General features: G+C 43.8%; 1 protein-coding gene across 1 annotated transcript in view; it reads right to left on the reverse strand.

Annotated features, from left to right (window-relative positions):
• Positions 1-17,160, reverse strand: part of LOC134532165 (inactive ubiquitin carboxyl-terminal hydrolase MINDY-4B) — a 54,428-nt gene that overhangs the window by 15,013 nt on the left and 22,255 nt on the right. The window contains exons 2-3 of the mRNA XM_063368541.1: positions 13,226-13,331; positions 4,122-4,210 (exon numbers count right to left, since the gene is read on the reverse strand). Of these exons, the coding sequence (XP_063224611.1) occupies positions 4,122-4,202 (81 nt within the window). The 5' untranslated portion in view covers positions 4,203-4,210; positions 13,226-13,331. The remainder of the gene's footprint in view (positions 1-4,121; positions 4,211-13,225; positions 13,332-17,160) is intronic.

The following is a 17,160-nucleotide window of genomic DNA, read 5'->3' on the forward strand; positions in this document are numbered from 1 at the left end:
CGGTCCCCGTGCTGCGACCCGCCTCGCTCTTCTCTACCCTGCAGCGCCTGCCAGGACCCGTGCTGCTACCCGCCTCGCTCCTCTCTACCCTGCAGCGCCTGCCGGTCCCCGTGCTGCGACCCGCCTCGCTCTTCTCTACCCTGCAGCGCCTGCCAGGACCCGTGCTGCTACCCGCCACACTCCTCTCTACCCTGCAGCGCCTGCCGGTCCCCGTGCTGCGACCCACCTCGCTCTTCTCTACCCTGCAGCGCCTGCCGGTCCCCGTGCTGCGACCCGCTCGCTCTTCTCTACCCTGCAGCGCCTGCCGGTCCCCGTGCTGCTACCCGCCACACTCCTCTCTACCCTGCAGCACCTGCCTGTCCCCGTGCTGCAACCCGCCACACACTCTCCCTTGTAGCGCCTGCCAGTCCCCGTGCTGCTACCCGCCACACTCCTCTCTACCCTGCAGCACCTGCCGGTCCCCGTGCTGCGACCCGCCTCGCTCTTCTCTACCCTGCAGCGCCTGCCAGGACCCGTGCTGCTACCCGCCACACTCCTCTCTACCCTGCAGCACCTGCCGGTCCCCGTGCTGCTACCCGCCTCGCTCTTCTCTACCCTGCAGCGCCTGCCGGTCCCCGTGCTGCGACCCGCCTCGCTCTTCTCTGCCCTGCAGCGCCTGCCAGGACCCGTGCTGCTACCCGCCACACTCCTCTCTACCCTGCAGCACCTGCCGGTCCCCGTGCTGCGACCCGCCTCGCTCTTCTCTACCCTGCAGCGCCTGCCAGGACCCGTGCTGCTACCCGCCACACTCCTCTCTACCCTGCAGCACCTGCCGGTCCCCGTGCTGCGACCCGCCTCGCTCTTCTCTACCCTGCAGCGCCTGCCAGGACCCGTGCTGCTACCCGCCACACTCCTCTCTACCCTGCAGCACCTGCCGGTCCCCGTGCTGCGACCCGCCTCGCTCTTCTCTACCCTGCAGCGCCTGCCAGGACCCGTGCTGCTACCCGCCACACTCCTCTCTACCCTGCAGCGCCTGCCGGTCCCCGTGCTGCGACCCGCCTCGCTCTTCTCTACCCTGCAGCGCCTGCTGGTCCCCGTGCTGCGACCCGCCTCGCTCTTCTCTACCCTGCAGCGCCTGCCGGTCCCCGTGCTGCTACCCGCCACACTCCTCTCTACCCTGCAGCACCTGCCTGTCCCCGTGCTGCAACCCGCCACACACTCTCCCTTGTAGCAACTGCCAGTCCCCGTGCTGCTACCCGCCACACTCCTCTCTACCCTGCAGCACCTGCCGGTCCCCGTGCTGCGACCCGCCTCGCTCTTCTCTACCCTGCAGCGCCTGCCAGGACCCGTGCTGCTACCCGCCACACTCCTCTCTACCCTGCAGCACCTGCCTGTCCCCGTGCTGCAACCCGCCACACACTCTCCCTTGTAGCGCCTGCCAGTCCCCGTGCTGCTACCCGCCACACTCCTCTCTACCCTGCAGCACCTGCCGGTCCCCGTGCTGCGACCCGCCTCGCTCTTCTCTACCCTGCAGCGCCTGCCAGGACCCGTGCTGCTACCCGCCACACTCCTCTCTACCCTGCAGCACCTGCCGGTCCCCGTGCTGCTACCCGCCTCGCTCCTCTCTACCCTTCAGCGCCTGCCAGGACCCGTGCTGCTACCCGCCACACTCCTCTCTACCCTGCAGCGCCTGCCGGTCCCCGTGCTGCGACCCGCCACACTCTCTTTCACTGTAACGCCTGCCAGTCCCCGTGCTGCAACCCGCTACATATTGTTCCCCTGTAACGCCTGCCAGTCCCCGTGCTGCAACCCGCCACACACTCTCCTTTGTAGCGCCTGCCAGTCCCCGTTCTGCAACCCGCTACATATTGTTCCCCTGTAACGCCTGCCAGTCCCCGTGCTGCAACCCGCCACACACTCTCCCTTGTAGCGCCTGCCAGTCCCCGTGCTGCAACCCGCCACACACTCTCCTTTGTAGCGCCTGCCAGTCCCCGTGCTGCAACCCGCTACACACTCTCCCTTGTAGCGCCTGCCAGTCCCCGTGCTGCAACCCGCTACACACTCTCCCTTGTAGCGCCTGCCAGTCCTCGTGCTGCAACCCGCTACATATTATTTCCCTGTAACGCCTGCCAAGCCCGTGATACAACCCGCATAATTGGGGTCACGCGCGTTTCACTGCTCCCCCAGGCGCTAGGAACTTTTTAGGTAGCAGTTACTCCAACACAAAGACAGTTATATACGATTTGAAGACTGATTTACAGGGAAAAGCTGGTTAACACATAGCAACTCGTAAGCATGAGATTGTTATTTGTGAATATAAACAACTCAGGATTTTACAGTTAGCTGTAATGGGGATGATGGTTGCTCATACCAAAAATAAATTACACTTATAAAGTGTATCTCTTAAGTCTATAGGTCTTTTTGACGTGACAACGTCTAATAAATCGATGAACGCCGCCTGCACGCACGAAAAAGGATGACTCATTGTCCCGTTTCGCACATTGTCCCGTTACGCTCATTGTACGCTTGCGCCGCATCTATCTCTCTTCCACTCGATTTGAACAACCATCGATTTGACTTTTTCGAAGCACATTAAACTTGAAACACTCCCATTCGTGTCCTACTTTTCCTATCATCGTCCTATCCTTAACAGAATAACACAGATTGGAATAAGTTAAATAGCAAACATGTATAAAAGTTATAGTTAAAATAATCTCTTCGTTAAAGAAATAAACATATTTTAATTAATGAGTGCAAATAAAAGTCAATTTATCAATTAAATTGTAGATTTCATTTCACTCCTTCATATCCATACAAAAGAGTGATAATTCAATAAAAATGATTCAATTTTATGCAATCATTTCATCCATGTTTTGTTATGACGTCACGTTAAACTATCGTCCGTAAACCGATTTTACAGACAACCATTTTTTTTTAAATTTTGAAATTACACTATATACATATAAATGAATGATATAAAGTTAATTTCACAAATCATTTTTTTTTCACGTGAATAATTAAATGAACATTCTTTAAATAAAAATAAAGAACTATGGTAATGTCAACTGCTAGCCGTTATGGAAACTGAGGAGTAGACACACACAAGCAGCGCTGCGAGAACTCCGTGGATCTAGCTACCTCTCCCCTGCCGGCTCCTGCACCGATTCCCCCACCACGCGTTTAAATATTCTCTTCGTGCAATAGGAATTATCAGGACGCTAGAAAATTGTAGCCCCTAAGCAATGAAGTTTAACTTCGAAATTAAACATTATTATTAAATAAAAACGTTTAATTATTGATAAGCTTACTTACAACTAGAAATTTCATTTTACACAATGATTAGAAACAAGATAACATAGAGAGGGGGTTTATTGGCTTCAAGTGTTTAAGAATCGTAACTTTTTTTGTATTTATTAGAAATTCGATTAAAATAAAAATAAAAATTAATTAACGTATAAATTGTAGTTTGAAAGTGTGGAAGCGAGATGAAAAGTTTATTTGAAATTGTAGTTTCAGCAAATCTAGTGATCCATGAAAGCATTAAATAGCCAATAATTCTTAATGCATTAAAATGGTTGTATTACAGAATTTTTTACTCTTTCTTAAGTTTAATTAAATATACAATGACACAACATGCTTCAAAAAAGTTTATAAAATAGATTAAAGGCGTGTCGCGGCGGTAGGGACCCGCCTGCGCCTGGCGCCACCAGACTTGGGCAGAGGGAAACACAACTGAGTTTGAGCTGATTTTGGAGTGAGTAATAATTTTGTTAGTTCATGTTTATTAAATAAATGTTTTTTCTCTCTCTCTTACGAGTCGAGGTTTGAATTGCCAAAGAAGTTTCACTTTTGTCACGTGTACTGAACACACGCGCTCTTTTTTTAACCTGCTGGTATTTTTCTTATATTTATTTTTATCGCAATGTGGTCTCTGAAGTGTTTCTGATTAGTACTTGAAATGGCTTTTTATATTAGGTTAGCTTGTTAGTATACGTTTCCCTGTATTATCTTTCTACACTTAAGACATCTGTGTGGTTAAGTAGTTAATTTCACCACGGCAAATAAGTTCTTAAACTAAACAAGTAGGTATCGGTGTCAGCCAGTAAAAAACGAGCTGATGTCCAGGGGAGGGGGTTACTCACGATGGCTAGCTCCTCGGTGATTGGCTCTCCCCCCACCACTGCCACCTTCTGCAGCTCGGCCTTCTGCTTGCGGGGGTACATCACTCGCTCTGGAACACACGGCCATGGTCGGGCGCTGGAAACAACCATCCTCATTCAACCTTACAGCTCATTATTATTTATATTTAACGAATCATTGTCCATATAAAAATTATTTTATTCACTTATTTTTCACGAAAAATAATCTGATCAATATGGTTACGAGCACTTACCTATCAGATATATATATTTTTTTAACAATTTTTGAACCACGTATAAGTGAAAAATGTTCGCAGGCTTTCACGCTTTCACTTTCTACCTACTGGTAACTGCTCCCCTGACGATGGCGACCGCAATGTCAACCGAAACGTCGGCGAATTATTCGCCAAGGACGCGGCTACAACCCAGAAGCCAAGCTACTTCACGTACAAGTGACTAGAAACCAATTAAATAACCAAAACTTTTCAAATCTTGTCAAATTTATAATGTGTCCTCCTGATCTGACGCATTAAATTTGTTTCATATATTTCTGAGGAGTTCATATTTATTTTTACATTTCTTGAATTTTTTTTTTCCCCATAAAACCTTGCAGCCATCGAATTTGAGGTAGAGGGGAAATTGACTGTCTCTGTAGATTTGTATGGTTGGTTCAGATATGGCTCAAGGACTATTAGAGCTCTTTAGAACAATAAACTGTATTTAAGAAAGCGCACGATACCGTACTTCGTCATAGCCGCAGAGTGTGTGGTGTGACTGTGCTCATGTGCAGCCAGTGCCTCCCGCTGCTGGCTTGTGGGTCTCCGTCGGACATCTCCTAGGTTCGGTCATCGCTACAGTCGCCGACTTCAGCAGGAACTGCACACGGCGACTCTAGTGACACGGCCATGGCTAGTGCGAGCAAACATCATGTACCATGAACAATAACATAGACTTTGAAATAAAAATAAGACGTATATGTTACATTTGAACTTTTTTTGGGCATGGAAAAATAATTACTATTGTAACTGTATACGCTGATAAGTTTTGCTGATGAATTTTAAATCTATAAAATCTTTTTTTTTTTCAGTAATTATTTTTTTAATGTTTTCATGTTGAATTTCGTAATTTGTAGTTATTTTTTTTTAGTTTAAATGTACACGAGGACTTATTATTAGAGACCTGCAAAATTCGCGGTTTTGATGGCCTTCAGGATAGACTGCACATACCCCTGTCCACTCGGCCAAATAACGCAAGTTCATTGGCTGTCGACTTGTAAGCCGTCCCAGCTGGTTTGTCTGTGATTCGATCCTTGTTTGGTTGAGGGTTTATAACTGGTTGAGATTCGTCCAGATGAACAGTAAGCCAATAGCAAAATTATCTAAGAGGTATATGTGTTTGAATTCTAGCCTATCACCGAATGAATCTGCGAATTTTGCAGGTCTCTACTTATTATTTTTAAGTAAACCTCTAGCCAAGCATGTTACTTGTCGACTTCAGAGACCAGTGAAGGCCAGCGCGGACTCTGGACTAGACAGAGGCACCGGCTCATGGTCGTTGTAACAAGTGCTGGTGTCACTTGCTTGGCAAATATGCGACGCTTTTAAAAACAAAATACAATAAGCAACTGCGACTTGTTAAGTAACTGCCATATAGTTTAGCCTGAAGAGGAGTTAGTGCAGGTAGAAGGGGCTGGGGGGCACTTCTCGTGGACGCACAGCTCGCGAATAACGGTTCCGTTATCTGCCCGCGCGCGCACGAGACTGCACGATGCTGCCCGAGGAAACAACACTTCATTGTTAACTTCCCGCCTCCACGCATCATTGTAGTGCTTTTTCCTCTAACTTCACAGGTTAAAATATCAAACGTTTGATTTACTAATACAAATATTAGAAACACATCTACAAGTCAAAACTGATAAGCTATTTATTCCAAAAGTTATTTATACTTTTGACAGAATTTTATTTACTTCAAAATTGACGTTCTTATTGTTTAATTTTAGCAGCATAAAATAAAGAAGGTTAATTCTAATTTAAAATTACATATTTCACAATTGTATTCAACACTTATAACTAGAGACATGCATAATTCGCGGATTCATTTCACGATAGGCTAGCATCAAAACAACTATACCTTCGTACCGCTTCTGCGATTGGCCCACATTTTATCCGGGGAACTGTGAGCCAATGGGAAACACTAAACCAAGAAAGTGCCGAATTACGGACAGCCTAGTTGAGACGTCTCACGCGTCAGTAGCCAATGAACAGGTGTCATTTCCGCGAGTATTTAAAGGACTGTGTAGTCTATCCTAGAGGTCAATGAATCAGCGAATTTTGTAGGTCTCTACTTATAACGCATAAAATAATGTCATACAATATGATTCATTGTAAGTCCCCCGCTAGCTAGACGCCCCATCAGCAGCTCTGCACAGCGGGTGGTGGAACTCTCAGGGGACAGCCCTCGACCCTCCACCTGTCGTACAGCGCTGCTGTGCTGCTGCCTACCTTCAGGGGCACGTCTTGTAGCGCGTGTTTCATTCGTCTTGGCACATTTCACCAACGCTACACGTTATCTGGATTTCACTTACGAGTGTGATCAAAGCTTATTTTAGGCATATTTTAAAGAAATACCACCTGCTGTAACTGTTACAACGGTGTGACTTCCGGAAGATTTTTATATATTTTTTTGTTTCATGGTCCATAGACCCCAAAACTATCGTCAACTCAAAAGTTTATATTAATATATGACATATTTATGGACATGATAACTTCCGTAATTTTTCACAAATCACTTCCAAACTGATACATAAAATATAGTACTGTAAAATTTCGGTCAATTACGTCAATGGGCAATATCCGACCAAAAGAGTAGAAATGGGGAAGATTTTGTGTAAAACACAGAAAAATCGCTATAAATCCTTTAATATGATGAATATAACATCCGTTTGAACATATTATAACTCGTAGGAGAAATACAAAACTTTTCGTCCAAATAAATTTTTGATACAACCAAACATAGCTGAAAGGGATGGTAAACACAAGGGTTGGAGGACAAAACATAATCATAATCCCCCTCGTAGACACACCATAGAATCCGTTCAAATTTGTTTTATAAATTTTCTAAAATTTATTTAAAACGTTGGTCAGAAACATTTTTTGATGAGTCGTACCATTGTTGCCAGGGGAAGAAAAACACAGGGGAAGTAAAACCCAGGGGTAGGGTTTCAAAAAATTCATAATTTCCGTACCATGCACACTAATTCTGTTATAATTTATTGCATAACCATTAATTATTATTTGCAACTTTCGTCTGAAATAATTTTTTTTATATGACCAACCATTACTACAAGGGGCGGAAAATAACAGTGGTCGAAGGAAAAAAAAATAATAACTCCCTTATTAAGTACAATAATTAATCTGTTCAAATTGTTTGTAAACTTTATTTATATTATCTAAAAATTTGTCTGAATCAATGTTTGATGATACAAACCATTATTAATGGGGTTGAAAAAACGTGGGTTTGGAATAAAATAATAAATAAGAGTTCCCTACCATGTGCACTATTGAATACACTTTTTAAATTTATCCTAAAAAATTTTTTAAAATAAATTGTTATGTAACCAACCATTTCAGAAGTATGGAGGGAGGAAGCACTGACTTGTTACGTGCGATAGCACGTTAACTGACGTATAAAAGGAATTATTACGTTTTATACACGCAATGACAATTCCTTTTATACGTCAGGTCACGTGCTATCGCAAATAACAAGTCGGCCTCCGAACTGCTAAAAGAAATCCCTGTCAAGGATTGACGCTTGGGTTTGGATGCACAGTAGGGACTCACGTAATTTTATTTAAGTTATCATTTCCAGCATTGTAATGTTATCAATAAACACTTCGGTAATAGAATGTGTGAAAATATCAATACGCCTAAGTATCGATATATATTTCTGGCGGGAACATAAAAGATAAGTACCCATTTAACTAGACTCTTTTTAGTTAAAAAAAAAATACTGCTCGTTTATGAATTGAATAACATGTTTGTACACACCCAGCTCGTACACACTTGATTCAACTTATATCAGGACTAGTGGTTTAAAAAATTACGCCATGTAATGAGTGAAACGGTCCAGCGAGTTAGTTGTCTCAATGGTAGGGCCTTGCTATCTCTCAATGATTTTTGTAATGGGGAATATTAATTTAAAATAGATTCCTATACATTCCCCATTGCTAACTTACACTGGTTGTCATAGAAAAACATCAAGAATGGACAAAAAATGAATACATAAACACACGGAGAACAAGACAGTATCAGTTGATTTCAAATGAACGTTAAATGCATAACTGCACAGAGAATCCCATGTAAGAAATTTAGTTTAAAAAAAAATAAATTCAGCCTTTTTTGTCCTAGCGATCATTTTATTCTGCAACTTACATTAACAATTGCTTTTCAGGTACAGCAACATAAGGGCACAAGTTTTAGAATAAAATTGGTTGTCTGTAAAGTCGGTTTACGGACGATAGTTTAACGTGACAACGTCATAACAAAACATTGATGAATTGATTGCATACTTTATGAATAAAATTCAATCCTTTTTTTATTTTAATAATTAAAGAATAAATACTTGAAATTATACTAGTAATCAGATTTTTAAAATGCAAGAATAATTAACCTTTATTGCCGCAATTGTTGTTGTAATAAGCAATGAAAACCACATTAACTTTTCACTTCACTTTATAAACAGTCGAGTGGAAGAGAGATGGATTCGGCGCAAGCGTACAATGAGCGTAACGGGACACAGCGTAACGGATCAATGTGCGTAACGGGACAATTTTGTGCGTGCAGCCGGCGTTCATCGATTTATTAGACGTTGTCACGTCAAAAATACTGCCCAGACGAACGCAGAGGGCTGACAGTAGCAACGATGACAGTAAACACCAGTCTTGTTCGTCACTGTGATGTCCAGAGCTGTTGTTTGCCTGTATTTCCTGTTGTTGCCGCAACTGTATCGTCGCTAGCAGCCCACTATGTTCATCCCAGCGGGAATTTTCATGACTCAATTCCTTCCACGGACTTATCTGTACTGTCTGTGTATTTAACATTGGACATCAAATGATGTTAGCTTGTTCTCCGTGTGTTTATTTATTCATCTTTGTTGTCCATTCTCGAGGTTTCTCTATAAAAACAGTTGGAAATCAGCAATGGCAAGTGTCCTTGACATTCGAGATAATCTATGCCCATTCATCCTGATAAACGGTTCGCACTTGTTCCTTGAGATCACTTCGTGCAAATATCGGATGGTTATTGACGATAAGACTCCCCAACATCCTTTCCTGTGTGGTGTGTGCTTTTCGTATTTTATGAACTCGCTATCGACGAGATATGAAACCAAACTCCTACCCATATTTGCTTCTGTAGTAAGTACAATATTACAACTCTTATTTGCATACAGTGAATTTTACGACTTCAGTATAGTTTTAGGGGCTGGAAACTGGAGGAATTATGTTTCGCCGATGCTTTGCAAGTGTTAAGCATAAGCAGCACACGCATGCCTGGTTACCGTGGCGCCGAGCAGAGCAAGGTACGTGTGATCGCACGGACTGGGGTTAGTAGAGGGAACAAGGGTGTTCTGGACCAGTCGCTCACCTTTCCTCGGGGTGGGCCGCTCGCACTCCCGCCGGCGGGGCACTGACACCCTCTCGCGGTAGAACATGCCCGAGGACATACCCGGTCACATGGTGCCGAGCAGAACAAAGCGCGCGTGATCGCACGGACTGGGGTTAGTAGAGGGAACAAGGGTGTTCTGGACCAGTTGCTCACCTTTCCTCGGGGCGGGACGCTCGCACTCCCGCCGGCGGGACACTGACGCCCTCTCGCGGTAGAACATGCCCGAGGACATACCCGGTCACATGGTGCCGAGCAGAACAAAGCGCGCGTGATCGCACGGACTGGGGTTAGTAGAGGGAACAAGGGTGTTCTGGACCAGTTGCTCACCTTTCCTCGGGGCGGGCCGCTCGCACTCCCGCCGGCGGGGCACTGACGCCCTCTCGCGGTAGAACATGCCCGAGGACATGGCCGGTCACGCGGGTGTCCGTGTGGATGGCTCAGGGCTTCCCGCGGAGACAAGACCCTGACCCTGTGTTCACGCCCCTCCTCATAGCCACAGCACCTGCTCCTAGCTACACCACTGATCTCTTGAAGCGCCCTTCACTGGCAACACTGTTACAAGTAGTTACTGAATGAGTGTGCCTCAGTGGGGACCTTCAGAGAAGTACGCTTATGATTTTGTAAATAAACTGTAGGAATGCACAGACTAAAGTGGAGCAGTCTTAGCAAACCTACAATAAAATTTCACTTTTCGAAGCACTTCCACGATTTAAAATTTGTAAAGGAACCGGAGTCAGTAATAAATCAAAAGAAGAAGCGAGCGACCCGGCCTCGGTCGGCGAGACTTGTGTTGGCAACATGGAGGCTGTGCTGCTCGACGGCAGGCAGACTCAGGGGCTACTGGCGGCGGTCACTGGCTGGGCGGAGTGCTCGGCCCTCTTGGCCACGCCCTCATCACCAGGCCACGCCCCTATAGTCGATGCTCGAGGCACTTCCCGCGTTGAATGAACTCGCCTGGCACCTGGCGAGGATCGATGAGGGCCCTATCACCTGTTCTCCGAGCTGCGAGGGCGGGCACTTCATTACCTCGTCACCGGCGGCGCCACACTCGGACACCCCGCCCCCTCCACGAGCCCCCGCCACGCGCGGACAGTGGAGACGTGACTTCGCCGATTGTACACGTGTGGTTGAGAACTTTTAAGACCACTCCATGATAACCTCTTCAGTTGGAAAAAATATGCTGCCTTTATGCATGTCCAAATTAATAGGACCACTAAAACAAACCCACATTGAATTATTTTTTTCGAGAAAGGAGGACTCCCACTTGTATGCCACTTTATGACTCCGTCAGAAACAATGATTATTTTTCAGGAGCACCAGTTGTCGATTGTTTAACTTTATTTTTAGGATTCTTCGCTAGTAATAGGAATTTCTTTGTGAGACTATGACTTTTTATTCTTAGTATTATTTAATCGGGGAAAATGTTATTTTCAAAATAATATTTAGAATAATTAATATTATGCTAATTCTATTTTATAAACAAATTAATATATTTTCCTTTACCTTCAGGGTACAGATATTTAATCATGTGATCGAGGAATAGAGTTATAGCAATTTTGCTTTATTTCAAAGCTCAAATACAATTTTATCTATCAAGTTATGAAAATACAAAATGTTGTATTTCATCGACACTTCTTCCCTCTCAGATCTTGTTGTTTCTAATTATTACAAATTACACATTCGGATAAATGCTGAATACAAACATGAAGAAAAAAAGGGGATTGTCTGTAAAGTCTGTTTACGGACGATAATTTTATGCGATAACGTCATAAGAAAACATTGATGAAAATTTGCATACTTTTTTTAATTTTCAAATATTATTTACAGTTTTTGCAAATTTAATTGAAATAATTTGTTTAAATATAATCACGAACAATTAGTTTAAAAGTCCGCCTTAACCTGTTTGATATTATAGAAGATTTTCTCGCACGGTGGTTGGCCGGTTCTTGCACGCTCGGCTCTGGTGGAACGTGAATATTTTTCGTGCGTGCAGCCGGCGTTCATCGATTTATAAGACGTTTATCACGTCACAAAAACAAAATATAAAGTAAACAAAGTTATGTCGTGTGTTTGTACCAGGAAGGTAAGAAGTGAAAGGCAGGAGCGGAGAACTGGGTAACTCGGGATTATCTGGCAGCAGTGTTCCTGTCAGGCCCTGCTCTTCGACACGGCCCTGACACCAGCTGTCACTCCGCGGCTGGGCAGCTGGGCAGGTGTCTGTACCGGCACATGTCCGGGAAGCAAATCAAGACACGAGGAAAACTGCCCTCGTGCCATCAATCACTACAGTGCGAGAGAGACGTGGTGCTAATCAAGGACCACCAACTGGTACCATGGCCTCTGGGTCGATACCCCATCAGCAGCTTCACACTGCGGCAGCGAATGACATCGGCCGAGCAGTTAACTCACTCTCCCGTGGGAACTCAGCTCATCCACACACCTGTTTCCCTACCATAAAAAAATTCTTAGAATACCGAAATGGCAAATGAATCGACATCTGTAGCACTGGTAGCAAGTTCCGGAATTTGTACAAAACACATCAGTACATGGCCACGGCCTGCCATACATCCCAGAACTAGCGAGGAACAGTACTCACTGTGGTGCAAACAGTCCACTCCTAAGCTGTTTGCAGCCATTTAGTATACAGGTAAACCATGTTGTGTCAATTCTATGTGACTTTCATATCTTTGGCTCTGACTGGAATATCCATTGTTTAACACCATGAATGCTGTATACGTCAGTTATATTTCAACACATATATTTTTATTGGCATTATTTATTACTTGCATACACTGCTACATGTTTGGTTTAAGCATTTATATTAATTACCTAATGCATAAAATGAACAATACATACCTGTAAGCAAGCACTCTGCAGTCTCGTGTATAACCATATAAGATGAAATAAACACAGGTCAGTGTGTTTTTCAGTATTTGCTTCCAGAACTAGCCAAGTATTGGACAGGTGAATGTGGCACTTTTTATTAAGATGGTAAACAGAATTGCTAACAATTATAGTATGTACCAACTTAACTCAAACCTCCATATTCAAAAAGGTATTTTATGAAGACCCTTTACTATTCTGCAAAGGACATAGTTTAACCACAAATAATAGAGATTATCATCTCTTTATATCATTATATAAATAATACATGTGAAAGATGCCAGCATGCAGACGACCAAGAAGTCTAACTATAAAACAAATGAACTTAGCACTGACCTATGTGCCTGCTAACAAGTTTTGAGGATCTCTCCTCCAAGTTGATAACCCAGCCTTCACGCCTCAGAAGGGTTTTTAAGGCTGGGGCCCCCATGGGCGTGGATGCGGATACGCCGCATACGCAACCAGGACTCGGCTAACCAGTAAGTTGGATGCTCCCTTTGTGCCTGCTAACAGCATGAGATTGTGTGTCTACCTACAGAGCAGAATGAACTGAGCACTGACCTATGTGCCTGCTAGCAGCGTGAGTCTTGGCTGCCGCGAGGGTTCTGGCGAGGATCTCAAACTTCCTGGACGATCTGGTGGCCTCACTGCCTGCTTCGTTATCCGTCTGCAACCACAACAATACCTCCTACATTTACAATCTCAAGATAACAGGCAGTCTCTCTTTTATAGGTATGTTTCTCTGCCAAGTAACATTCACTTAGATGTCTGCATATTTGGTAGATGTGTTCGCTAATGAATCACAAACATCCAGAGTTACACGTTGCAATAATTCACGTTTAGAATCACTTGAATGTTTGGATCTTTGGTAGCTAATGGAACACACACATCCAGCGATGCATGTGGGAATTAATTTGCGTTCTGTTTGACTTAAACATCTGGATATTTGGTATATGTGTTCGCTAATGAATCAAATACATATAGCGATACATGCAAAATAATATTGCGATATGATTGACTTAGATGTCTGGTTTTTTGATAGATGTGTTCTCTAATAGATCACACACATCCTTCGATACGCACGACAACAATTCATTGGACATCTGGATCTGTGGTAGATGTGTTCGCTTTCGCATCACACACATCTAGCTATATTCGTGGCAATAATTGTTCAGCATTTCCTATGGCTAAAAACTTATTCATGTGTTTATAATTAATTTTGGATGAATTTCGAAAACCATTTGTTTGGGGGTCCTGCCATAATAAACAAAAATTAACACTTTACCTTAAAATTTACTAATATGTAGATTAAACCTAAATTACATTTTTATGGAGTCCTAAAGACATAGTAAAATTTCCAATATGTTTTTTATTTTTTCTGTGTAAAGTGTTTTTTAAAATTTAATGTTGTGATGATTACTATAACATGTCCTCTCTTGAGCTCATTGCCTTTTAACAAAGCTCTTTCAGAGTTGAGTCGATAGAATTGCATATTTTGATTGAACAAAACATTTTACCCTCTGTAGCAAAGATCCTAAAAAGAGATTTTCCCAAGCAGGGAAGTGCTTGCAAGATGATTCATGTAGTTCACACACAACAAACTAAGACTTAACAGGTACAGTGCAGTTAACCTCCATAGACGATAGAATCATCAAAAAAAATCTAATATTTTGGGTTGAAATTTGGGGGGAATTTTAGCAACCTGACATAGTAATAAAAATGCTCTATTTCTTAATAAAATAAATTCAAACAATTAAGTGTGCACTGTGTTCAACAACAAAAAAATATTTTAGTATGTGGAACATGGAACTGATTTGACTGTTTGAGCCAGTCAAGGAACTTGAAATCAATTATAGAAAAACAAAATTATCTTACTATAGTAAACAGTTTTAGGGCGAAAAGAAATAATTGAATTTGGATCTGATTACATTGATTCTTCAATTTTTTTTCTATTAAAGAAAATATACACAAAGGGAAAGGATTTATGGTGAATTTCTTACTCATATCCCCAGCTACAGAACAGATGGCTTCTATATAATGCAGAAATGAGTGTGATAATTTTTTTACTAGCAAATACTTCTTGATTCTTCAATTTTTTTTCTATTAAAGAAAATATACACAAAGGGAAAGGATTTATGGTGAATTTCTTACTCATATCCCCAGCTACAGAACAGATGGCTTCTATATAATGCAGAAATGAGTGTGATAATTTTTTTACTAGCAAATACTTCAAAAAAAGGTGAGAAAATTAATGCCTGAGTCGGAAATTACCTTGATGATGACGAAATGTTATGCTCGATATTCCTGAAACAACTCCACTCGCGCTCATACCTGCAGGAATAAATCACGATAACTTCTCACCCAACATCGAAGTCATTTGAGATCACGAGCGGGGATGTGATGTGAATGGATCACCGATGGAATGCATTGGGGGTTAAAAAAAAAGAGGAGTACTCCGAGAAAATCCCTTTGACAACAATAATCTCCGCATCATTTCCTTCTCACTAACAATCCATGTTCGGTCTCGCCAGGCGTTGAACCCGGATAGCACTGGCGGAGTGCTGACCTTGGCAGGTGGACGAGAGGGGGAGAGGGGGAGAGGCGCGTGTATCGACCGGGCGCGAGTGAGGCTGCCGTGACCTTGGAGCCATGAGAGAGGCCAGCTGGACAGCCAGATACCGCCCCTGGCCGACGCAACCAGCCACGCACCACCCGAGCCTGGGGCAGAACCACCGCGCTCCCCCTACTCACTCTGGCGGTTCAGGTCGAGTATCGCTTCTTCTCCGGGGCTTGCTTGAGCTACCCCCCTAACCCCTCCCCACCACAACAGGCGCGCCAATGGCGACGGTGCCTCCCCTCTCCCTCATCGTCCAGTCCTCCCTACGTGACGTGGCATGGTTAGAGAACGGAAAAATTCGCGTATTCATTTCACGATATGCTAGAATCCAAACAACTGTACCTTTATATTGCTTCTGCGATTGGCTTACAGTTTATCTGAAGCATTTTGAGCCAATGGAAAACCTTCAACCAAAAAAGTATCTAATCGCAAGCGTCCCAGTTGACACGTGTCACGAGTCAGTAGCCAATGAGCAGGTGGCATTTGCCTGAGTGTGTTGGAGATTGTGGAGTCTATCCTAGAGGTCATCGAAAGCGCGAATTTTCCGGTCTCTAAGCATGGTTACTTGTTGCTTGTTAGTGAACACCAGCAGCTGAGGGCCCGAGCGGTGGACGAGGAGAAAATGGCCGCTGCAAGTACACGGACCCTCCCTCTCGACGTGCCTAGAGCGGGCAGGCACAGTCGGGTAGGCACACAAGTGAGGTGAGCGTGCCACGTGCTTGCGGTGACCACCACCCAACCAACCAAATACAAGCAAATTGCAACAATAGTAAAGAACGAACAAGAAACACTGAAACATCGAAAGATCCCTTACGTGATAGTAAAATTTATTGTTGGGCTTTGCTTGTACCTCTGCTGTTCTTATGATTCTATGCCGGTATGAAGGATCTCTTTACGCCAGTTACAACGATTTTCATTGTAAAAATAATAACATTCAAATACGAAAAGCGATGATCAGGCACCCTGCATCTCACCACCAGGCTACGCTGCAAACAACTGAGTAGCTGTACCATGGTTCTCTGGACGCTTCTAGAAACAAGACCTCGGGCTCCAAGGAGGGATGGAATCTTACACGTGCTTTAGGCAATGAACCAGTTTTCCATCTTAGAGTACATTTATATAATCATGTAGTACAGTCTCGTAGCCAAATACAACAGTGTATACAAATTATTTTCGGTACCAAAAAAATCTCAGGTTTCGAGGCCATCAGATACAGATTAGGATTATAAGATGAAAAGCCTTCTTAGTGAAAAGTTCGTACGATACATTATTTGGCCGGATACATCGTGTTTTTTTAAATATTATTTTAGGTACGAATAAAATTATTAATTTTTGAACTTTTCTAGATTGAGCAGACTATTCTAAGAAGAACAACCTACTTGGTGAAACGAACGTTAAACACATAGTTTGGCAAACGGATGGTCCTAAAACGGACCAAATATTGTCTCACAGCTCCGCCTCAGTTGAAGTCAGCCAATAATTGTCATAAGTCAGCAGGCAGAAGTTCTAGCAGAAGCGATTTTTCGGGAAAATATTTCAAGACTAGTAAAGTGTTAAAACACAAAATAAAAGACTGTGTTTGATGACTGGTCGATTATATTTCAATGACGTGTATTCTGTCGAGCCAAACAAGTCTATGGCTTCGTAAACAGATGTCCGCCGATCGCAAGGACAGAGCTGCTGGTGCGGGCATACATTGTTGCAGTCTAGTGGACGCTCGGATTGTTGGTGAAAACTACCTGCTCCTGAACTGAACCAGCTCAGGTAAGGGATGAGACCTTGGCGAGTCACACCGCCAGACCCGTGGAGGTGACGCCTTCACACGCCAACACAGATGTCAGGTGCGCATCTGTGCAGTTTCCTTGCATTGGGGAAGATT

Source organism: Bacillus rossius, chromosome 5 (assembly GCF_032445375.1).
Source record: "Bacillus rossius redtenbacheri isolate Brsri chromosome 5, Brsri_v3, whole genome shotgun sequence".
Lineage (NCBI taxonomy): Eukaryota > Metazoa > Arthropoda > Insecta > Phasmatodea > Bacillidae > Bacillus > Bacillus rossius.